This window comes from Sceloporus occidentalis, unplaced genomic scaffold (genome assembly GCF_023333645.1).
Source record: "Sceloporus occidentalis isolate IW3139 unplaced genomic scaffold, rSceOcc1.0.p SCAF_2, whole genome shotgun sequence".
Taxonomy (NCBI): Eukaryota; Metazoa; Chordata; class Lepidosauria; order Squamata; family Phrynosomatidae; genus Sceloporus; species Sceloporus occidentalis.
The window spans coordinates 84,155,761-84,181,439 of NW_028316982.1; the positions used below are offsets into that span (position 1 = coordinate 84,155,761).

Here is a 25,679-nt window from a genome sequence, read left to right on the forward strand (position 1 = left end):
CTGCTCCCTCTTGGGAGCAAAAAGAAACTGCTGAAAGCAGCTTCTTGGAAGGGGCACCATTATGGCACTCGTGCGCCATGGTGATGCCTCTTGCACAGGGTGCTGTTTGGGCACTCTGACGCCCATGTGTCATCATGGCGTGCCCTGTATGGACGGGCACGTGCCAAGATGGTACACAGGCACAGATAGTAGGGCTTTTAGCATGTAAACACTGAGCCCTACCTAGCCCTACTTTCGGGCCCAGGCCAGCGCAAAGTGCCCGTCTGTACCAGCCCTTTGTCTTTTTCTTTAGCTTTATTCTAATTTTGTTATTAGTAGTTCATGGTCTGTGCCACAATCTACTTCTGGTCTGGTTTTTACTGAGAGAAAATAGATTCTCTGTCTTTTTGCTTCTTATTATGTAGACTTTGATTTCTGTATTGGCGATCGGGTCATTTCCATGTATACAGTTGCTTCTTGGGCTGCTTGAAGAATGCGTTTGCAATGAACAAACTGTGGATCTTACAAAATTCAGTCAGTGGGTCTTTTGCTTAATTTTTGATTAAAGACCAACTTTTCCTACAATCTTTCATTCTGCTCTGTTTTGTAATTTTGCATTCCAATCACCTATGATTAACAAGCACTGTTCTGATGTATGATCAGTTTCCTCCTGGCTTCCAGCATAGACTCTTTCAATTTATTTACCTTCTGCCTCTAGTTGGAGCATAAACTTGGATTGTGGTTATATTGATGGTTTTCTTACCTGTCTACTCTCAAACAGATCACTGCCATAGCTAAACCAGTTATTACATGTACCGTATAGTAAAACAGGGTTGCAGTGTATTGAACCTGGAGATGACTTTCTAAGATACAACTAGAGAGAGGTTAAAACCATTTTCTCCCATGTTTCTGCATGCCACACTTGAGTTTAATGTCTGAATAACTTAAAAAGAGAAGCAAACTGTTTATCCTATAGAAGGAAATTGAAATGTTCAGCTGTTTCTCATAACTTGTACCAAACTGACTGGAAGTTCACAGATATTTATTATTTTTATTTATTATTGGACAATGGCTCCACTTTAAAAATAAATGCTCCTAACCTTACTTGAAAATACCTTTTCCTATACCTCACTGGTAACTGGCCCTGTCTGCATTCATCTAGAAGCACCTGCTCCCTCCAGAATATGTTCGTCCCCTGTGGGAAAGTAGGAAAGCAACTGGATCTTAATGATATTCAAAATCAGATTTTCTCTTCGATTAGTCAGGAGGGCTGAAAGGCAAAAACATCTTTCCTTGAGTCCACCTCTTCACTGGAGATTTAGCATTTGACCTCTGATATTCCCGTTTTCTACCAACTGCCTTTAAGTGCTGTGTTAGGGCAGGGGGAATTTTGAATTTGTTTCCTAAGAGAAGCTTAAATTTCTTTTGGGCAAAGGGCTGGGGAAACAGGGTCATTTAAAAGTTCTCCTTTGATAAATAAGAATTTGAGGCCTTCATTCGAACAACATAACAAAATACAAAGCATGCAATATCTTGAAAGCTGGGCAGTGTTTAAATAGCATAATGACAATTAATTCCACCTCCCTTCCCCGAATCACGTGCCTTGAAATAATGTGTAGTTTTGAGATGTTATAGATTGTTTACATTTTTATGTTTATATGTCCTTGCATTTTTAAAAGAAAAAATAGTATAAGAAAGTTATTCAACTATCAACTATAATAGGCTGCTTATTGGGAATGAGGACAATTAGATTTCGCATTGAAATTGTTTCTCACTTCCGCTGTAATATTTTATCTTCTTTTTTTCCCTCAGTGGCATGTGGGGGGGGGGGGGGGAATCCAAAGAAGAGTATGTGTTGAGGAAAAGAGAAAGAAATGCTGATCAATTTGTTATGTTGCAGAGCCAAAGAATTATTGATCGTAATGTGGGGTGCTAGAGTTTTGACCTCTTTCAAATGTTATATAACACCATTCTGGATGTTCGTTCGCTCTCAAAGGCAAATGGTACATACTTGATACCTTCACCTTTAACTTAATACCACTTTAAAACAGTACATCAGGTGATATGGAGACTTAAAAATTAATAAAGACGTTTTTAGGAAAACAAGTAAAATTGGAAAAAATGTAGAGCTATGGTTGTATGACAACAACACTTCTTGGGTATAGAAATTGAAATGAATTGGAATTAAAAGAAAACAAATATTGCAGTTTTATTACTAAAATAATTTCTGTTCTTACAAAACATGCTTCATTAAACAATCAAAACAAAAAGTTCAATCAATTTTGAAAGTGATGTTCCTCCCTCCATCCCAATTTATCTTTGAAATCTAGGTCTTGGCTGGTTTTGCTACCTGTACTAAATTGGGTTAGCATGATTGAAAGGGGATATAATTTCTATTCAAGCTGCTCAAAGCTCTTTATTTTTAACACACATTTAACTAAAACACTTGGGAGAAGTCCACTTCTTGTTAAGACTTCAACATCCCCACCCCTCTAATTAAGATCTGAGAATACTCCCTATACACATGTCTGACTTAGCAAAGAAAGACCTCCAGCAAACAAAATGAAACTAAGCTTTGTAATTCTAATTATTGAGAAACCTTGTACAGATTATTTTTTGTGGGGTGGAGGATATTTTATGTTACCAAAACTGCATGCTGAAAGGGAATGATCCACCACTATGAGAGCCTTGGTTAGACACATTAGTGTTTTTGGATAAGGGTGTTTTTTTGTTTGGTTTTTACACGTGCTTTTGTTTTCTTGGCTCTCACTGGCCTTGCTAGATCAGCCTTTTAGGACATGGTTATATCACTTGCTTTGACGCAGGAGGAACATTCTATTGAAATGACTGGGTTGGAGTCCCAAATAGTAACTTTTATGGTGCATTGGTTACATCCACCTGTATTGCTTGCAATGTGGAGAATAAAATCATATTTCTGTGCCTGATCAGAAATCTAAAAAAGAAAAGGAGTAGTAAAATATTTACTATTATCTGCATGGGCAATTTAGATAATCTGCTTTCCCGGTAAAAAGTTACCTATTTCCTTGGAGAGTGGTGGAGTCTCCTTCCTTGGAGGTCTTTGTTTAAGGATGCTTTGATTGAGGTCTTTGTTGGGGATGCTTTGGAGGTCTTTGTTGGGGATGCTTTGATTGAGAGTTCCTGCATGGCAGGGGGTTGGACTGGATGGGCCTTGCAGTCTCTTACATATCCATGATTCTATGATTCCCAGATATGCTTTTACACTACGTCACTTGATAAATGTCCATTTATCCTTAGTAGAAAGTAAATACAGTTCATGCTGAGTTTTGAAGAACAACTTGGTGGTTAAAAATTATAAGTGAGTGAGTTATAAAGTACACTGTAACTTTATCCAACATGTTCCTACTATGAAATTACTTCATATATTTCACATTCTTAGATGACATGGAAATATGATTAAGATTTCAAAATTAAATCCTCAGTTGTTTTCAGTTGAAAAAAAATCTTAGCATCTAGATTTATGTGAAAGCCATGTAGCTTTATAGAAAAACCTCTTAGCACTTCAGCTTCACGTTTGTTTTTCTTTTTACATAGTTCCTTGTATCTCAGTATATATACTGCACGTCTTGTTTAAACTAAGGAAGGAAACAAATATGGATAAGGAAGAAGAAGCCCAGCATTTAGTGGTTCATGCACAATATATTTTAAGCAATATTTTTGCAGGCTTTCGGATGTATCTCAAGCTATTCTTTTATCCTGTGGGTCCATATTTTACAGGGAAAGTGATGAGAGAAGTCCTCATAATGTCATCTGTTGATTATGACTCATTACAGATGATAGATGACCTTGTGAACTTCAAAATTCCTGTTTGTTCATAAGACAAGAAAATTTCCCATCCACTGCTTTATAATAAACATGCTTAAAATATACAGACCTTTTTGTGTGTGTGTGTGTGTAATTTCATATTATAAGAGAATAAAACAGCTCACTGTCATCTCTGTTAGCTGCTTTCATTAAATGTATGTTTTTGTATATTTCTTTTCCTAACAAGTTTCACTTTTTCCATGTTTGTAGGCTAAGCTGCTTTTGGGGTTTAACATGGCATCAATACTGCATCAAAAAGTAAGTTGTATTTTTGTGTGTGTGTATGGGGGGGAGGGAGTGAGCACATTTAGGTCCGCACACAAAGTAATAATGCTGGAGAAGAATTCACATAACATAGTTGGCATCTTTCCCCAGTGTCCAGCAGTCAGTGTTAAGAATCCAGTTGACAAGATTGATGCTGCATTGTAAATCTCAGTAGCTCTGTCATGGTTGGTAACAGGCAGCAGTGGCCCTTTCCGCATCACATATCTATCTTCCACAGAGCATAACCTAATTGAACGTTGCTGTATTTTTAGGGTTAACTGAGCAGTTTTCTGCCATTCTGTGACTTGATGAATATTCTTTTTAAAAAAATCCAAAACAGAAGTGCAATAAATAACCAGTCTTAGCTTAGCATTTGAATGAGTGTTGTGAGTTTAGGGAAACAACATAAAATCAGTTTTTCCTTTGATAAATCTAAACTTCATAGAAAAGTATACTTTATAAAATGTTTAGTTAAAATATAAAGTAAGCAGTTATTTCATTTATGCATACTTAACATAGATTACACTTAAATATACTTTTGTAGCAATCTTTCTCTTTTCTCTTACTTTTTTGTGTGTGATTGTTCTTGTACAGTGCAAGCTACATAACATCCTTATCCAGCAGAGATAAGCAGGCCATCTTGTTTACTGGTGGAGGTTTTTTTCCTAGCTTGGAGGAAAACTCAAGATATGACCTCCTAATCAAAATTAAACAGTCTTAAGTAATTCCATGAATTTGTTTTTCTCCCAATTTCTTCTTTCAGTGTTCTTTCATTATAAGTCCATCTTTATACAGTCTTAATTATTTATCTTGTTTTCTAAATATCTACACACATCATAGATTTCTTATTTTGGAAATATGCACATAAGGGCTAATTGAGTTCTCAGTAACTCCCATTCAATTCTGTGGAACAACATAAGCAAATGGTATCTGGAATTGAATAAAGAAAGGGACAGTCATGAACTATATCTTAGACATCACAACAATCAGGCAGAGAGGGGACATCCTATCTTTTTGAAGCCCACCACATTTGTGAACCAAGTGTATATGTTTTATCATGTATGAACAAATGACTACTTTTCCTTATTAATTAGCTGGGAATAGACTGTTGCTATTGAGACTGAACATGGATTATGTTCTTGAAGCTCAATTGGATGGTTCTCTGTGATGTAGCGCACATACTTTTAGAGAGAAATCTCTCTCAAAATGTCTCTCCCCCCCAGTCCATATGTGATAATGACGGATATTGGAAGCAGTTATAGAAGCAGTTAATAAACAAAGAAATCTAGAGCTATCGAGTACTGAGCACTCTGTTAACACAATGCTGAACATTAACAGTTTTGATACAGGCACAATTTTTCTTTTTCATCAGTTTTGAGGCAGCCAATGTATTATGCAAGGGTCTGTTCCTGGGCACTTTGTGTAAAAAGGCTTTCATATAAAATCTGGAGCCCTATTTCTCTTATCTGAAATGATTAAGGAAGTATTCTCTCTAGACATTTTCTAGTTTCTCAAGCAAGATTCTCTGGTGAACTTCCAGCAGAAGCATACCATAGAATGGCACTGGAGAACCTAGAAAATACCTAGAAAGAACATATTTTTTAGATGTATGAAAGTGAACCTTTGTTATACAAAATCATTTAACATGCAGGCCACCTCTGTATATCTAAACTGGTAAAGGAAGATGTTTGTTCTGTATTTGCTGAACATGCAAGATACTGATCTATTGCATTTGCACTGCTGTACTATTCCAAAAAATTTAAGTAGTTCCACTTTTTGTGAACCCCACCCCCACCCATGGTTCCTATCCACAGTTCTTCTGAACTGCTGTATTTGGTGGGACACTTCCATGTTTTGAGTGCTACTTGTCTTGATAATTGAAGATAAGATAATATGAAACTTTTGTCCCAGGACAGACAAAGCCACTGAGGCTTTATTGTGACCTCGTCTCACAAACGTCCCAGCACCGGGATGCGGGGCGGGGGGGGGGGGGGATGAAAAACATTGTTTGCTGTTCAGAAGGTTTCTAGGAGCTGCATTTCTGGGGCCCCAGCCAACAACATTCTCTATGTCTCTCTCTCATCATCATCATCATCATAAAAAATCAAAACCAGAATTGGATGTTTATCCACCATTATTTTTTACCTTATTTTTTCAACCCTTCCATTTTCAACCCTTGCATGTTCTGTTCCAGATGTTGGGGGCAAATTTTTTCCCCCATTCCCATAAGAGTTTCCTGATATTGTTTCACATACTGCTTCATATAGGAGCTTTTAAAAAAAATGATAATGTTGGCTCATCCCTTCCTGCTTCCATTTGACAGAAAAGGGCCTCAGATCGCCCTGTGTACAGTGGATTGTGGATACTGGATGAGAGAAAGAAACGAATATGGAATAAACATGGGATACGTATTTCCTCTTCTTATTATATATGAACACATTTTCATGAATATCATATACTGTGTTGTATACTTATGTATGTATCCATGTCTATAAACACACAGAGATCTAGATATATATATTTCCTTCAATGTAGGCTCTCAAGAGCACTGCAAATAGAATTTAGTTGACATACCAGTTATTGTAAAATTATTTGTTTGACTGTTTTAAAACTGAATATGGAAACAGTTTTATTTGTTTACAAGCAGATGCTAAGACCTTCTGTGGTTTAGCTTAAAGGATAGTGTTAATAGTATTGCCCATACTGCTTGGATGATTTTTTTTTTTTGTTATTCTCTAGTTCTGACTCCTCAGGTGTACCTATTTCAGTCTTATGGCGGATGATGGATGATACAGGAAAGTTTCTTTTGAAGCACTTCTGATATTGTGCAATGCACTTGGGGGTCAGCTACACTTGACTGATGCATGATTTATCTGATGTCCCTGCCACTTTCAGAGATAAAGCTGCTATTTTATCAAAAATGCCAGAAACTGTGACTTAGAATTTATATGCCATCTTTTTTCAAATAATTGCTCTGATTACTTTCCGGTATGGCAATAAAATGATAGAGGTAATTGCACACAAATGTGAGATAGCACCAAAATACAATAAAATTAACCTGAATTAGCTTGACTTGTCAATGAAGTATTTATGAAATGTATTTTTGCAATAAGGGAGCCCAATATTATAGCTGGAAGGTGAGTTATTGCCTTAATGTAATACAGTTTGAAATTTAAAAAAGAAACTGTTACAGTTGAGGGTGATTGTGCTTTTGAAATTAAGTTGAAGTGATTCTTGTAATTGGCAGCAATAATGCATTGCAAAGGTAATATCTTTTATTGTGTTATGCCTAGTTGCATTATCTCTTAGTTTGTTTTGACTTGAGCGTCTCAAAGAATATAACAAACAGTTCTTTGAATTTTTGTGGATTTTGATAACAGAACATCCTGTGAAATATTATGCAGTTTTGATTATAAACCTTGCCACTTTGATTCATATCTAAAAAACAGTTTTTCAGCTCCAGTTAAACCTGGGGGGAAATCCACACATTTTATATTTTTTAATCAGATTTGTTAGCTTCAGTGTTCCTGTATATGACAACTGAGGATGAAGCTTTACAGGTATGGACTAGCTCATACCTACAGAACAAACAAGGTCCTGCTAGGATATAATAGTTAAGTGTTAATGTAGCACAACCAGTATGCGAATGTGGACAGTTATTCCACCCCCAACATCATAAGTGCAATATGGCTCTGTCCCCAGCATGGTCTACAGAGGGAGGCCTTTCTTTGTACAGTTGCATGTGTGGATGTCTTCATACAATGCAGGGTCCCAAATTTCCTAGAACACTCTGTATGTACAGTCATGTGCATCACAGCCTCCCCCTGTGACATCCATGTTTTATTTGGGCATCTAAAGGTAGGGTTATGCAATTTAACACCAGATGGGGCTTCTCGACAAACCTCTCCTTGCTGTTATGTTACTTGTGCTGCTTTTAAAAATGCTTTAACAAGTTTCAGCAGTAAGCCAGATTACTCAATAGAGAAGGAGACAGTTACAAAATTAACTGTTAATGTTGAAAAAAATAGTGAACTCTGTGGTAAGTATAATGGCCTCCAGGGTAGGGAAAAAACTTGTCCTTAAAAAGGCAGAGAATCACTGTACTTGCAGTGCATCAGAACTAATAATGTGCTGCTGCTATGTAGATGGAACAGCTGCCACATTTCAGTGTCTGCTCACCTTGGATGTTGTGGTTAGGTGTGGAACATAGGCAGAAAATGCAAAGATGGCATAAAACTAATAGAAGTCCACTAATCATAGACTGTACCAATAACAGTGCCCACATGCTGCTCAAACCCCAAGGGAGATCTGATACATTCATGATGAGAGACACTCATCACATGCTCTTGCATACCTACACACAGATCACACTGATAGTGGCATGTAGCCCCACTCCATCAATAGCATAACCAGGAATCTCCCTGCTCACTGAACCTCTTCTTCACCCTACCTTCAGCTGACTGTTCCATACGCCCATGCCAGCATTACCCATCCTTGTTATACCAACTCTGGGGTACAGCCACCTTTATCTGTGATATAACTGTTTATCATGGAACACAGAAATCTTCTTGAAGCAAGCAGATTAACAGCCTCTTGCAGGGGGAGGTCATCCTGTTCACTGTTACTACTTATGGAGTGCTTGTTTGGTGGAATGTGGTCCCTTTGTCCTAAATTTGATTGATACTCACAACTGGCATAGGCCAGTTGAATCAACATAGATGTTGACTTACCATTCAGCAATAGACTTCTACTCTAACTGAAACTAGCAATTAGATACAAACTTTTTTTGTGAAGTGTCCTTTCATCCTACTCCCCATCACTGAAGACTCTTGTTGTGAGGTTTTAGGTATGCGCAACATGAAGACAGAGACAGGGAACCTTATGTCCAGTCATCTTAGAGTTGCCAACTGTGGGAATTGTATATCAGTGGTGCTATGCTGTGATTGGGTGCTGATTTACAGCACGCTATGTGTTGTCTCATGACAGTGTGGACTGAGTAATGAACAGTAGTGGGGCTGATAATCTCTTACATATCTTCTTAAGTTTATGAAAGAAGATTTCCTGTGGAAGATTTGGACTTCATGTAAAGTGCTTTGAAGCAAGCTTTGGCTGATTTAAGACAGGTTGGTTTAAACCAAATTACTTAAAAATATTTGTTCAATTTTTTAAAAAACAATAATTATTCAAGCTAGTAGTTATAACATCTGAACTGCTTTTTACTACACATTTTTTTATTTAGTGCTATATTGCTGTAGTCCTATACATCAATGCAAAAAACCAAAAGCAACCCTGTCTTAAAACACCCCTACCTCTCAAAAAGGGTGTTTTTTTAAAAAAAAACAACAACCTGTTTTCTCCCTCCCCCAATCCTGCTTTCAAGGGGCCTATTGCTATAAGAGTATAGGATATTATTGCAACAATAATAACGTCCCTAGGTTACCAACATACTGTCCATAACTGCCTCAATTCACACGTTTGACTGGCAAGATGTTTTGCCAATATGCTGGCATGGAAATGATATATCTGGTATTCTTCTGCATCTTATAGCCCTTTGCTGGCAGATCCCCGATATGAGTTTCTGCCCATAAAGGAATATGTTCCTAGTCCCATTTTGAAACTTGTAGCTTGGTTCCGAAATGTTGACCTAGATATAAGAACAACATTGCCTCTGCATATCAAGAGGTGTTCTTGAAAACATACACAATATTCTTAATATTTGCTCAGGTTTTTTTCCTCTCTCTCTTTTAAAGAGCTTGAAATGAAGGAGGAAATTCTGGTATACTTTAGGTCTAGAATTTTTCCTCCTGTTATTAAGTATATTTAGTTTTTAATACCTTTCTAAGAAGCTGATGTTGTAACTTCATTAAGACTATAGTTGAAATACTGTTACCCGTGCTGCTTTTAATTTTTTTTCTTACATTGGGGCTATATTTTGTTTAACGTGGACATGTTTTATTTCAGTTAATCATGCATTCTGCCCTCAAGTGGCAAGTGTGTGGTGAGCAGTGAACCATGGAATATGGCTGTCATGCTGGAGTCTACCAACAAATTTTTTTTCCTTAAGAAGGGAATTATTACTGGTTCCATTTCATTTTGATTTGAAGCATGTGTGCTTGCCTCTGATGTTTAAGTGACAAATTTGACAGCCCAAGGCACCTTCTAATGTTGCTGTTTTTTGCAGCTATAGTGGCATACTATTGGAAAAAAAGAGGTTATCTTGGTACTTAGGACAGATGCTGTTGAAGCTTTCAGGAGTAACACCACCAAAGGGAAAGCAACCAAGCTATCATAGAAAGCAACCACATATGCTTCTATTAATACTATATTACCTATGTAACTGACTTCTTCTGTTGTTGTTCTCTAAATATATAGCATCTTAATCACTGGTTCTCTCTGCCATTTCCTTGTCTTTCTGCTCTGCTCCACCTATTTAAACAGGCTTGTGGCTTGGCCCTAAAATGTCCTGAGATCTGTTTAGTTATTGTTTTGATTGCTTCTGCTTCTTCTCCTGCCATATTGCTCCATTTCACATTGCTTACCTCAGCCCTTCAGAGTGGCTCTTTTTGGGTGTGATGTGAGGTGTGAGGAGTTGTACTTTAAAAGGATATGGGAAAACTATTAACTGAGAAGACCTTGATATAATTCTTTGGACCCATTCGATATATTTGAAGTTAGGTTGATAGTATTTTCCCTTGTTAAACTTTCCCATACTGGATCTAATAAGATGGGGTAAAATAAATGCTGAATTAAATTTGCTTTTGCTATGTTGTACAGATCCCACATCTTGTTCAGACTGGGATGTGAAGTGTTTCATGGGAAATGCTATGAGACTGCACCCCAAATGGGTGCTACACTGGTTCCTGACTTCACAGTGTAGTTACGAAAGGGCCGCTTGAATGGTATTTCAGTCCTTCAGAAATATTATAAAGATTATCACACTAGGGCTTACCGTCTGTCAATCGTCCCTGGATCGTTGAGGAAGTGTACTTGTATGAACACCTGGCATGCTTCCTTGGTGTCAGGGAGAGTGAATTTCCTCTTAAAATAAACTTTGCAGAGGAGGAGGAGAAGCAGTAGCAGCAACAATAATATTTATACCATTTCCCCCAAATGGAGAGTCATGGTATATTTTGGATGACATAGGTCTAAGAAACCATTGTCCAAATCATTTTGAGTAAAGATTTTGCCAAATATATGCCATCAGACATATAGTTCTATTGTTTAGAGATTTGTCATTTTAGCCTTTGGATACTGATCAAAATATAAGTAGGTGTGTAATGTTAATTTGTATAAATACAGGAGCAGTTTTTGTCCATCCAATCAAGCATTGATGATAACATTACTTGAGATTTTTGTAAAATACTGTAAATGGTATATGAAGTGTTAGGAATATTGTTGGGAATTCAATTTGGCATGACAGTTCTAAACATATTGCTTTGAATTAAGTCTAAATGAAATGTCTGGACTAATTTCAAGTAAATGTATTTCTGACTTAGGTGTCAGTATTATACAGATTAATAATAATAATAATAATAATAATACAATTTATTTATATTTTCCCACCTCTCCCAGGTGGATGGAGGCAGGATTACAACATAGTATAAAATATGACAGAGTTAAAATACAAATAATATAAACAAGTTCATAAAATACAAAATTAAAAACAGGGTTTCACAAGCGATGGTGGGGCAGAATGCTCTCATCCTGTACATGAAAGTGGATCTATGTTTCACATAAGATCCGGTGGATATGCTCGCCAGAAGAGCTCCGTCTTAACTGCCTTCCTGAAGGTTTCCAGGGAGGTGGTAAGATGGATCTCACCTCGGAGACCATTCCACAATTTTTGGGCAGCTTTGCTAAATGCTCTTTGGGAAGTTGAAGTAAATTTGGTTGTTTTTAACTCTAGCAAATTCTTCCCCATTGTTCTAAGAGTGTGGGGTGAATTGTATAGGGAGATGCATTCCTGTAAGTAACTCGGGCCCAGGCCATATAAGGCTTTGAAGGTGTTAACCAGCACCTTGTATTGTACCCGGAAACAAATTTGGAGCCAGTGAAGATCTTTCAAAATTGGTGTTATATGGTCAGATCTCGAGGATTAACTCATATGTTTTGGATTCTATGTGTTAAGGAGCTAGTCAGGGTCCTTGAGGTGACCAGAGGTGAAGTAGTTTTCATAGTAGCACAGTTCCTATTTCTTTACTTATTGTTCTGCTTTCAAAATAAACACCAGTGGGATGGAACCCTTTCTTCTTTCATACACTTGTCTAAATGTAGACAAATGTGGTACACTGGGTGATTATTTTCCAGTATTTATAAATTGATTTTACTGCTATAAAAGGACCCAAATCCAAGTAAGATTTTGTCTGGCTAGGTTACGTATTTTATTAATTAACCCAATAACCTGAAAGGCCTGGAGTCTTCATAGTGGATGTAAGTACATGACAGCTGTTGCCAAAATGGCAGGTCAAAAGAAGTAAGAGGATGCATTTATTTTTGACCATATTTTTAGTTACTTATAATTATCATGCTAAATATTTAGTAGCATACAATTTAAAGTTCCTCTGTTGTTCAATGGGTGGAAAATTTCAGTTATTTGCTTTGGATCTAGAGTTCCTATGAGTGGAAACCTTCTCACTGGTAGAACATGATGGAGTCATTTTTCCCAGTGTGCCCTTCCTCATGAAGTCCCCTGTGAACCTGTTTCAATGCATTGAGGAGCCCTTTGGAAGTGTGTGACAGGTGCCATGCCTGTAGGGTGAATTGGCAGAAGGGATTTGGCAAAAATGGCTTCCTCTGCTTTTTGCATAGGAACTTGGGATCCAACTAACTGTGACAGTAGTGGTGATAATTATTAAACAATAACCACCACCTCAAACCAATATGCCTTTTTGTTTTGGCACTGATGCTTTTTATTTCTGCCATTACAATTTCTTCCACCTTTTGAATTTAAATCTGAGCAATAGTAGTAACAAAATAGCATGTGAGCCATATTGGATGTTTCAAGACATACCTCTTATTCCTTTGGCAGTGTGGTAAAAACAGGTCTAGACATATCTTATCCATGGAAAAAGCATAGTCATTTAACAATGAAAGAAATATTGTTCATCATTAACCCAATTAGTTCCAAGTCTGTCTGTTTCTAGGATGAGCTACTGTAGTCCATTATTCTTCTCGGGCACTAATAAAGGCATCACTCTGTTATATTTCCTCTTGTGTATATATAAAGGTATGGAGATGTCTTTCTTTCTGTATAAGTATGAGTTGGTGCCTTTGGGGAACTGACATCATTCCAATCACATGTTTTGTCTTTTCTTATGGACTCCCACAAGAAATCTATATTCAGGTATTGCTCCTTAACAGCTGGGAAGGGATCACTAATCTCTCTCTCTCTCTCTCTTTCTCTCATATAACCAAATATATAGGGATTTAATCTCTTGAGCTGAGTCAACAGATAAAGATTATATTCAGGATATTTCAACTTTAATTAGTTTCTTCTCTTCTTGATATCCCTTAAAATCCATGATGGGATTTCAGCATGTTGGGCATTGTCTGCTGGGCATACTGTACTACTGAATGTCTTCCTCGATTCTTTGTGGAATCAGAAGAAGAAACTCTCAGGTCTAGGTCATTTGTCAGCCACAAACACACAGGTGAATATCAAGTTAAATGTTTAATGTTATAGATGTTTTGCAAGTTCCACTGTTCGCATATGGCTAGGTTGAAATGCTGCCATTTCTAACATGTACTGCTAGCAGCATGATAGATGTCATACAAAAGATATAAGTGATATGGCCCAGAGGCTTAAAGTCCAAATAGGACAGATGGGACAGGTGACCCTGCCTAAGGAATTAGGAAGTGGAGACTAGGGAGAATAAACTGGCAACACTTAGCAAAGAGAGGTACAGAGGCCAGGAGAGTCAGCTTTGAAGAAAACTTCAAGTTGTTAGAATTTTTCATTCTGAGGTAAATGAAAATATTGTTATTCCTAGGCATTACTTATTTAGAAGAAAATTTGACAGCAAGAGGTAGAAATAACATGGAAACAATAGGTATATATTCCTACATCACAAACAAGAACAGCAGTACAAAATTGTTCAGCAAACATTTTATTCAAAACCCAACAATATGTACATGTAAAATGAAACCAGATCATATAAGCCTTTTCATAAAAATTTTTGAACCTTTTTGAGACCAGAGGGAGGCTTCTTCCAAAATGCATCCAGAGATTTTTCTTTCACCAGCCTCCACTTAAGATTTCCATTTTGATGGGCAAATTTATAGAAAAATGTTCAGGGGATCTGATGAGGCAATCTTATCTGTTTTCCCCATATCTCTCTGTTTTGCTGTTTCCCTATGCTCACTGAGGAATCTGGAGGCAACTTGCATTTTCTAGCGCTGTGGTGGTGAACCTATGGCACATGAAGCCATTTCTGAAGGCATGCAAAGATACAGGAGCATGGGGAAAGAGTAGCAACAAGTGCATGCATGTTCTTCCTCTTCCCCCACCCTCCCATGCTGTTAGCTGCCTCTCCAGAGACAGCTAAAAGCCCAGGAGGCCTCTTCTTCCTCTGCCATCCCAGGCCTTCAGCTATCTCCAAGGAAGTCCTGCCCCTGGAAGTCTTGCCCTGGAAGGCGGACATCCTCCCCCCCCCCCCCCCGAGAAGTCCTATCCCTTGGCACGGGTTAACACCCGGTGTAGGAATGCTTTGAGTTTGGGCACTCAGGCTCTAAAAGGTTCGCCATCACTATTCTAGGGAATCATAAATAGCTACTTATGTTTCCTTTTCAGTTCAGGCTTAGTTCATTGTATTTTTACTGCAGATATTCTGCTGCCACCTAATACTGAAAATCTTTGGTCCAAAACACACTGCAGAAATAATCCATTTTGAGACCACTTTAGCTGCCCTGGCTCAATGCAAGGATATCCTGGGAATTGTAGTTTATTGTGACATCAGAGTTCTTTGATAGAGAAAGCTAAATGTCTCACAAGACTACAGTCCCAGAATGGAGCCAGAGCAGTTAAAGCGAGCTCAGACTGGATTATTCTGCAGTGTTTTGGACATTTGTTTCCTTGGCCCTCCTTTGCCACCTTCCCTATGCTTATGCTGCTAAGAAATTTCCAGCTAGATAGATGGTGAAGAGGAAATGAGGGTTGAATGATTGGTTGGTTGGTTGGTTGTAAAAAGCTGTAAAAACACTGTCAGGGATTTTGGGGCTCAATAGACAGCCCCTAACGGGTGGCTTCATGCCGCCCCTTTCCTCGCCGGATTGGGGCAGCGGCAACTGCCCTGATCTGGCCTTTCCACAGTGCAAAAAGAAGCTGCAAAAAGTGGCTCTTTTTTGCACTGTGGAAAGGGTGTCCTGTGGTGGCGGCTTTTCACTGCTTCTTTGGCACAGTGCATGTAAGCGCTGCACCAAAGATGTGGCATGACTCCGGCCACCATCTGGCCAGGCAGGCGGTGTGGGCATGGACTCAGGGCAGGCAGCGAGTGGTTGCCACACCCCCACATCACCCCTAGACTAGCATATAATACTGGTCTGTACAGCCTGTTTGTTAAGTAAGGTATGCCTGTATACTTTTGGAATTATGGTGAACATTTATGACTTTGAGCTGTTAGTATGCATTTGGTAACATGAACTGAGCCCAGTTAACTAAATAGTGTATTTCTTTGAAATAAGGTATCGATGTTAGAATGGAGATGAACCGTAAGATGTATCCAGTCAGTGAAAGAGGGAACATTGTTGTATTACTTTTCTTTTGACTTCTGAAACATCTTAGAAAGAGCTGAAGGTGAAACTAAAATGTGCTTCATTTAGTTCATCTTTGGGATCTTCACTTTGCCCTCACAAAAAGTTTCCCTTCCAGGTAGATGACTCATAACTGCAATTAGGCTAGACTTTGTGCTTTCATTGTGATATAATTAACAGTTGATTCTAAAAGATCTATAGAAGGGTGGTAGCTAGGTAAAGTCTTGCAAAAAACATTAGCATAATCTATTTCTTCTGTTTTAATCAGATGTTTTAAAAGTTATTGTGCTCATTAGCATGGTTACATTCCTGTTTTTTTTAAATGGCTAATTATCAAAGACTTTTTTCATACTGTGATAGTAACTTTTTCTCCTTTTTCAAAAGATCTTTGAATTTAAATAGTGGAGTATCATTTTTTCAACAATGAATGTTTGAGGAAGATCACACCAATTTAGATGCACAAATCTTTATAGAAACACTTGAGGCTAGCTTTGTTACATTAGGCATCTCCTTTCTCAGACTAAAAACAGAATCAAGCATACTTTTTATTATTTTTTAAAATTAGTGATAAAAATGAAGTTATGTGTATAGTCATGTATAAGTCTAGACATTTTAGTAAAGAAATAAGCCCCCCCAAACTGAGTTAACATATCCATGGGTCAGTGTATTTCTGTACCTTAATTCTCATAAAAACCACCAACAAAAAAGAATCATTTCCTTCTCTGAGTAGAGTGACCAAAGGCATCCTGGGAGAACCTGAAAGCACGACCCCTTTTCCACTTTCTCTGCCATGGTGCCATTTTTGGCCTTTTTGAATGCCTGGTCAGAAAAATTGTGGCTCTTCCTTTCAAAGGAGCACTGAGGGAGTAAAGGGGGTTGGTACTTCTTTAAGGTTCTGATACTCATCTATATGTCTAAACATTTATGTCCCAAAACTGACCCAAAAATCCTAGGTCTACTTATTTATGGGTCACTATGGTAATGTGATAGCAGCTCTTTCAGATTTCCCCATGCTGTGCAGAGAGGAGTTTATTTCTTTCTGGAGCCAAGCAGAAAGAGTCCTGAGTGATTGTCTGATATTATTGTAAGTTTAAGAGTCCCTCTCCTGCCTGCGTGTCTTGTTGAATGAAGGCTGAAACGAAACAAAAAGCCTCAATGAGAGTCTCTCTTGCCATACACACCCAGACATACACTGATGGAGCCTCCAAGTTTTACACTCGAGCTATACACGGGTCAAGGCAAAATCCATAATTTTGGCCCCCAAACCTGACCTCAATTTATACATTAGGTCGACTTATAGTTTAGTATATACGGTAAGCTCTTGTCTTTTACCAGTCAACTCAGAGGAGGAAATTTTAGCTATGTTCTTCCAGCGATGAGGAACTGAGCTTTGAAGGATTTCAATAAGCCAGTTATGCACTTTTGTCAGCTTTTCTGTGTTAAAGTTAGTCAAAGTTATCACAGAGGCTGCATCTGCACTGTAGAAATAATCCAGTTTGACACCACTTTAATTGTCATGGCTCAATGCTAAGGAATTCTGGGAACTGTAATTTGTTGGGACACGAGAGCTCTCTGACAGAGAAGATTAAATATCCCACAAAAGTAAAATTTCCAGCATTCCATAGTATTGAGCCATGACAGTTAAAATGGTGACAGACTGGATTATTTCTGTATTTTTAGCCTGGAGAAGAGAAGGTTAATAGAGGACATGATAACTATAAATATTTGAAGGGGTGTCATATTAAGGATGGAGAAAGCTTCTTGCCTACTTCTTCAGAAACTAGGACAGCCTAAACATTAGAAAGAACATGTTGATTTTAAGAGCTGTTCGACAGTGGAATGTGCTCAGAGTGTATCCTCAGAATGTAGTGGAATCTCCTCCTTTGGATGTTTTTAAACAGAGGCTGGGTGGACATCTGTCAGGAATTCTTTGATTGTCTATCCCACCATGACAGGGGTGTGGACTGGATGGCTCTTGCCATCTCTTCCAACTCGATGATTTGTCTAGTGAGATACCTGCTGTCTTCATCTGTCATCTACTAGCGGCCATCCCCCCAGGCTAACTGGACTGTTTATTTTACAGCTTGTTGTTATCTAGCATGATAATCTTATTTTTGTCCCCTTTCCCCCTCTTTTCTTCCTTCTGTGTCAATGACTGTTAGATTGTGAGTCTAAAGAACCTTTGAGGCTTATGTATGGGATAGATGTCATTTAAATCCATCTGCCTTGGTCCAGGCCTCAGAGGGAGAACCACTGGACCTCATCCTCTTTCCCTCCACCATTCCCTTCTCCTTTTGTTTTGTGTCTTTTAGATTGTAAGCCTGAGGGCAGGGAACTGTCTGATTAAAAACAATAATTGTAAGCTGCCCTGAGAGCCATTACGGCTGAAGGGCGGGATATAAATACCTAAATAAATAAATAAATAAGTTTAGGAACAGAAAACAGCTCATGGTGGCACTAAATATCAGTTTTTAACATTCAGAAATCTTTAAGAAGAAGTTATTTAACATTTTAAACATTAAAATGCTTGCATTGATAAAAGTGTTTGCCTGGTTCTGAAAACTAAGTGCCTTGTGAGGTTTTTTACAGGAGGCAGTCCATAACTTTGATGCCTCCACTGAAAAGCTCCTCTCTTCACTAGCCAGCCATTCACCTCATTTCACAGATGGTACCTGAAAAGAAAAATACAGTGGGCCCACTGCATTAGTGGGCTAGCAATCTGTGGATTGCCACACCCCATATTATCCAGTGACAGCATGTGCCCATGGGCATGCTTATATGGGTGCATACACATTACCACCCATTAAATAGTATGGGCAAGCATGTCCACATTTTTCCCCATCTGCAGGTGAATAACTGGAGCTGAACTCCTGAGGTGGGAAGGGTCCACTGTATGACTCTAGGGACTGAGTAAGTATGCAAATATGAGAGGAGCTACTCCTTCTGATAACCTAGCTGCAAGGCATTTTGAACTTTAAAAATTAAAACTTGTGCTTTGAACTGGGGCTAGGAAGTGGCTAGGAAGCGAATAAGATGCTTTTTGATTGATTAGGCAAAAAGATTTTAAATTTTGGATAATGTTTATTCAAAAACCTGAAAATGACAGGCACCATATTTAAGTAAGTATTGCCTGTCCTTTGCTAGAGAGCATATCTCTTCTAAGGTAAGATTTGTTGCAATAAATATGTCACCTAAGATAAAAAAACAATATGCTTTTTTCCTTCAAAATTATCATTTAAAAATGTGTGGGTGCAAAAAAAAATATGTGTGGGTGCAAATGGCTGAAACTTATGTGATGTTACAATTGACAGCGCAATCCTATGTATATTTACTCAGACTTAAGTCCATTGTATTCAGTAAGGCTTACATTGAGTACACTGCACACAGAATGGCAGCCTAGGATTTCATTTAGTTTAATTGCAGCATTATGACAATGCAGGTTGTAATGAGAGGGCAGCTTGTCAACTGATGTGTTTATTTGCTTGTTGCTTTTAAAGGAAAAGAAAAAAATAGATGACATTCTGAACTTTTTGATAATGGGATAGAATACAAAGTAAGTTAGTATGCACATAGAAGTAAATTGCCAAGAAATTTAAAATACATATGAAAAACCATTCACTTATTGCAGTTCTCTGTTGCAGGGATTCAAAGAAATAAAAACTATTACATTGAAATAGAATTCAAAACTAGACTAAATTAAGGTGTGGAAATACTAAAACATGTCAGGAATATTTTAAGCATTTCAGTCCAGTATTTTAGTTATAATTATAATGAAGATGAATCTCCCAAGCCATATATATTGATTTACAGAGTGTCCCTCCTTCTGTCTGTCTGTTTTTCAAAACAAAAATTTCATATTCTTTTTGGCAAGTATTGTAACTAATATTTGCAGTCAGAGAAACTTTAGTGACCACTGAGAATTATCATGCATATCTTTGTTCTATGATGCAAATAAGTAAGCGTGCTGAGAGATTTTGTCTCTGTTGTATATGCTTTTTTCCTTTTTAGCCATGTGTCTGTGTGTGCATGTCTGCTGGATGTGAATGAAACTTTCTCTCTCTCTTTGTAGCAGCTTGATGAAGGCATTGCAGATCACTGCTGTCAAAGTGATGCTGCCCTTGAGCAATACAGATTTTGTCCAGAAATTCAGCTTTTGCAGCTAAGAGTTTTAGGCAACATACACATTATTTGTTAATGGAGTCTAGAGGCTGACACATTTCACATGCAAAAAAAGCTGGTAAAGATGCAGGGGTAAATCCAGTTATTAGTCCTAATATGGATAAACCTATATGGAAGTCCCATTGATGCAGTGGGTCTGTTCTAGTTGGAGTAACAATTAGATTTAGCTTCAGTAGCCATGCACGTGTAGACTGCCTCCTTGATTTCAGTGTAGGGAGCAGTTCATACACTTCTTGTTGAATGAGACAAAGGAAAGAAGTAGCTTCAAAAGTGTGGTAGATCCAAGCTATTAAAGACTATAAGGGATGGCAAGACTAACAAGCACCCTGTTTTATCCAGCTCATCCTCCAAGAGTTTGATGTGCAAGCAGATATCATTGTTTTGGCCCAAGGAGAGTGGACACATGCAGTCAAGGTTGCCAGCTGAATCTCTTATTGGGATGACCCAAACTGCTCTTCACCAGCAGCACCCACACATCCTCTCCAGCTTACTTCTGACTCAGATACTACCAGTTCTCAGCATGGCTGCTAGTATGCCTGGGCTTGAACTCAAGAAGGGTCAAGAAGAGGAAAAACGCAAGGACAGTGGACCATGGTTCGAAACCATCCTCTCCTTTTGAAGGCTTTAAGATGAGACTTGCTTGGGTGCATTCACATTATATGTTGAAAAATATAAGGGGTTGGAAAAAAAGTGCCAGGTGGGCATGTTAGCAGTTCTGGTAGTTAACAGGGAAATCTGGTCTTAGACTCACACTTTAAGCAGGAGGAACAATATAGCAGACACTATATTGGACCATGGATTTTGTCAGTTGTCAGCCAAAGTGGATCCTGTAAGAGCCTGCCTGAGTTTTAAAATCGTTAGGGCAGGTTTTCACTTATTATTATTATTATTAACCTTTATTTGGGACATTTGGTAAAGACAGCATTCGTAGTAGCTGCTTCCAGGCTGTGAAACTTCTCCTGTGGGAAGTTTGAGTGGTCCTCTCTCTGCTGGTAGACAAGGTCTTTTTATTTAGTGTCTTAACTCAAAGGCAGAAGTGTCTTTGAATTGTGTGTGCTGTGCTTTTTCTCTCTTTTTAAATATGTTTGAAATGTGTTTTAACTTTGTGCTTTTAATAGATTGTTAGTTTAGTTTTTAACGTTTTTGCTTAAAGATTTTAGCTATACTTTGTTAAAATGTAAAAGTAGTTTTGTGTCCTGTGTTGAGGGGAAAAATATACAAATTAAATAGGTAAAGAAAATAGGTGAAATGAAGGACTTTGCCCACAGGACTTTATATCATAGGACCTCAAAGTGGTAGTGTAATGTACTTCCCTTGAGCCATAGTTACTGGGAGGCAGATGTTTCCATACAGGAATTAATGACAACCACTTTGAATATTGCTCCATTTTCTACTGTGGAAATAATGGAAATGTTTTTGATAAAATGGCCTCTTAACTACCAGGAAACATTACTTGGGAAGGACTATTGCCATTTGGTGTGATTTATATGTGTTTTTATTCGTCTTGATTTCATGTATTTATATTGTTTACTTTCTTATGTGCCCATAGAATGCTTTGTGAACATTCACTTTAATGTTTGCATTAAAAGTTGTATTAATCCCCCCTCCCCATTCTGCCATTGGATGAAAAAGTTTCATCTGCAAAGGCTGCATTTTAAATGAACTCCAGAGTGTGTAAGAAATGAGTTACAAGGAGTATGTTTTGTTTCTGTTTGATAACAAGTGTACATTTGTTACCCGTTCTTATTGCTATTTATTAAGGTACACAAAAATGAATGGGAATAAAGTTACTTCATTAGTGTAACAAGCAACAATTTCAGGTTACTTTTACAGCATATTTTAAGGGGGGAAATAGAACTTTTTCAACCTCTTATCAGTCTTATGGGGTCCCTCAACAGAATAATGAAAACTGCTGCTACCAAAATCAGTAAGCCATGTAATGAATTACCTTTCTAGAAAACATTGTTAACATGTAGTAACAGTTCTCTTTTTAAACAGTGCGATGAATAACAGGAATGAATTACTTTTAAAAAGTAATTTCTCTATTACTTTTGGTTGAGGGAATGGGTAAGGCCTAGAGAAGGAAGGAGCCATGAATATAAAGTGTTTTAACCATCGTATAGTTCCACTGCAGTTTTGTGCTGTTGCTATCTCAACTGTACTGTAGAGGAGACCTAAGACCTAAAGCCATTAAATTGAAATTGAACTTTTCCTCCCCTTTTAAGTTCTAGTCAATTATAATAACATATCATTCTGAAGTATTTACTGTAACATAAAGGCCTATAAATGCAAAATTAAATACTGACAATATTTAATCATATGGAAAGTATATTTTAGTACTGGAAATATTGGCTGCATTTAGACTGAATTACAGTAGAAAGAGTAAAAGGTGGAGTTTTTATGTTAAGTTATCAAGCCCAATGCTAGCATGTAGGTTTGAGATGCCTAATTTAGGACATAAAAATGCACTGCTGGAACAGAGCCTTACCTGCTGCCAGAACCTTGGGTTAGTAATTTCAGTGCAACATCTGCATTTTTGTATTATCTCTCTCTGTTGGGTAGAGAACCTTAGCCCTTGAAGGGGAACAGTGCTGTCAAAGCACAGACTTCTTCAAAGTCACAGGAGCAAGCCAGGAGAATGAAGCTCCTCTGTACAGAACAGAAAGTCATAAATCAACCTAATATTCTCACTGATAAATCTTCTGAAATGAACACCTTTTTGATACACATTAATTATTAATGACAGAGAAGACTTAATTCTGTTGGCTAACAATGGTGCTCCAGTTTTACACAAAGCATTTAGTCATAATAAACGAGCTGTGAATTCGTTTGGGATATCATAACATCAGCTGCAAAATAAGAGTTTTTTTTTTTTGTTTTTTTTTGGCTGGAGGGCCAATTTAAAACTTAATTTCTTTTGTACCCAGTCAAGTTTAAAATTATGTAACACCAAGACACAAATATTTTGGAATGAGAATGAAGGTGGGTTCATGCATTACCTAATCAAAGTTCCTCAAAGGGTCCATTTCTATAAACTCAGAATAAAAATTTAAAAAGGGTTTTATTTGAATTAGGGTTGTTTTAAAAGGATCCATATTTAACAGAAGTTAAAGAAGTTTTAACAGAATGTGTTATATTGCCAATTTTGAAATAGTGAATTTAGGAGTTTAATATAGCTTAATATAATAAAATCTAATTTTGGCATACTTTCAAGGTTTGCCATATATATATATATATATAGTTGCTTTTGTGTGCCTTTATGTCATTTCCAACTTATGGTGACCCTAAGGCTATGATGAGGTTTTATTGGCAAGATATATTCAGAGGGGTTTTGCCTTTGTTTTCCACTGAGGTTCAGAGAATATGACTTGCCGCAACTAGGTCACCCAGTGAGCTATCATGGCCAGGCTGGGATGCAGACCCTGGTTCCAGAGTCAATAGTCACACAAACCATTACACCATCCTGGTTCTTTAAATCTATAAATTATTGTTCTATTTGTGTATCAAATACATATGAAATGCTAAAACAGTACCTGAAAAATTAAATCTTAACTGTACCTATCCAGTACTCTGAAGCTGTTGTTCTATTGGCTTGTCCAGAAGGAAAGGAAAAATGTGAGTTAAATATGAACCCCATTTTAATAAAGTTGCTATATAATTTCTGCTTGGAAATTCTTTTCAGGGACTGAGGTCTGCAATTAAACAAACAACAGATCTAAGGGGTTCACCAGTATAGCAAGTGACATCACAGTTGAACCAAGCTTACACACTCACCCTCAACTCTATAATTGTGAAATAGAGTGCAAAGACACAGCTAATTGGCAGTCTAATTCAGTTCCGGGAAAAACAGAGTACTAAAAGTTCACAAGCAGATCTTTGCATTCACAACATACGGATGAACTTTCCAGGTCAACACTTCAGTCACTCTATAGATTGCTTAACTTCTTTTTCCTGAGGATCTGGACTCCAACTGAGCACAGAGAAATGTGCTTCTCTAGTCTCATTGATTTCAATGGGTTTTAAGCATGTGTGTTTAGATAGTGATAACTTGCAATAAAAATAATGCATTTGTATACCATCCCAGTCAGTTGCTGCCTTGCTTAGGCACAGCTGCCTTGTTTTGGGTGGTGGTGGTTGCCATTGCTTTCCTTCACAACTGAGAGAGTGTGACTTGCTCAAGGTCACCGAATGGCTTTCCGTGGATGAGCAGGGATTCGAACCCTGATCTCCAGAGTTCTAGTCCCAACACTCAACCACCCACTAAACCACCCTGGCTCTCACACTGGGTGGATTACAGTATTAAAATTCAGAAAGATATTAACTTTCCATATTAAGTACATGAAATAACAGACAAGCTCAGGATTTGGAAAAATCTTTGGATGGAAAATTATCTTTCCAAGAAAACAATCCCCCCAACATACACACTACAATGCCTAAACTGTCTTAAGCAGTGAACAGGACAAAACAGGAAGCCAATCTATTACCTAGGAAAGAATTCCATAACTGGTATAATTATGGAGAAGGTCCTTTTTATTTGTCTCCGACAACAAGACCTTCATGATAGTTGGGATATAGATAATGACCAACTAGTATAACAGGTGGCATTTCCCAAGTATTGACATGTTCTTGCAGATCAGTTGATTAGACAGATTTCATGGAAAGGGCATTGATTCCACTATTTCTTGTTGGAATATGGAGTCAAGGGCCAGAACAGACCGCAGAAATAATTCAGTTTGAGACCGCTTTAACTGTCTTGGCTCATTGCTAGGGAATTCCAGGAACTGTAGTTTTGTGACACATTTAGCCATATCTGTCAGAGATCTCTGGTGCCACAACAAACTACAATTCCCAGGATTCCCTATCATTGAGCCAGGGCAGTTAAAGTTTCCAAACTGGATTGCTTCTGCAGTGTGTTTTGGACCTATGCCAATGTATTTAATGGGACTTGAGCAACCATGGATTTTGGTACCCACCGGGGGTCCTGAAACCAAACCTCAGTTGTTACCAAGGGCCCACTGTACTCCCCTGTAGATTTTAGATGTATGACTGCAAGCTATGCTCTGCAGAAGAAGGTGCCACTTGAGTGGTGAAAGAATTAAACCATTTTAATTTTTTAATTAATTTAAATTAATTTAAAAACCATTTAAAAACTAAATAACCCCTTGTGCATACCACAAAGTCTGCTTAGAACACAAAGGAAGTTTCAGGTGTTTGGGTTTTATGATCATGGAGTTACAGATCTGACAGAGTTACACATCTTTTATTATTATAGATTGAGCATGGTAGCTTATATTCCTATGACATTTTAAGAGTGAAATGTTAAGATGCAATTGAGTGCTGATTAGATGTAAACACCTGGTGTAATAGATGTATAATTATATAGGAATGGTGGCAGATGGATATGTAATTGTCTCAGCGTTTGATGCATGTTGGAAAGAATGGAATACATAGTTATAATAAGTTGTAATTCTTTAAATTGGATAGTTGGTTGCAGATGATGTTAATGTTGGAATAATTGTCAGCCATGTTTCCTTGAAACTAATGTTAATAATTTCAGTCATTTTGATCATTTTTTCATTCTACGGTAGGCCAAATGTAAGAAAGATACTGAGCAGATCTGAAACTTGTGGGAGAGAATGCAAGTGTACTTTAGTTAACAAAGACTT

General features: G+C 37.7%; 1 protein-coding gene across 7 annotated transcripts in view; it reads left to right on the forward strand.

The window, feature by feature from the left end:
- MGMT (O-6-methylguanine-DNA methyltransferase) overlaps positions 1–25,679 on the forward strand; it is a 257,446-nt gene that overhangs the window by 17,583 nt on the left and 214,184 nt on the right. For 5 of the 7 annotated variants that reach the window (XM_089510153.1, XM_089510155.1, XM_089510154.1 and 2 more), the window contains exon 2: positions 4,033–4,080. The exons of 1 other annotated variant lie outside the window; for it this stretch is intronic. In XM_089510153.1, the coding sequence (XP_089366279.1) occupies positions 4,033–4,080 (48 nt within the window). Of the gene's footprint in view, positions 1–4,032; positions 4,081–9,155; positions 9,210–25,679 lie in introns of those variants that run through there. One more of the 7 variants, XM_089510151.1, reaches the window with a different exon arrangement.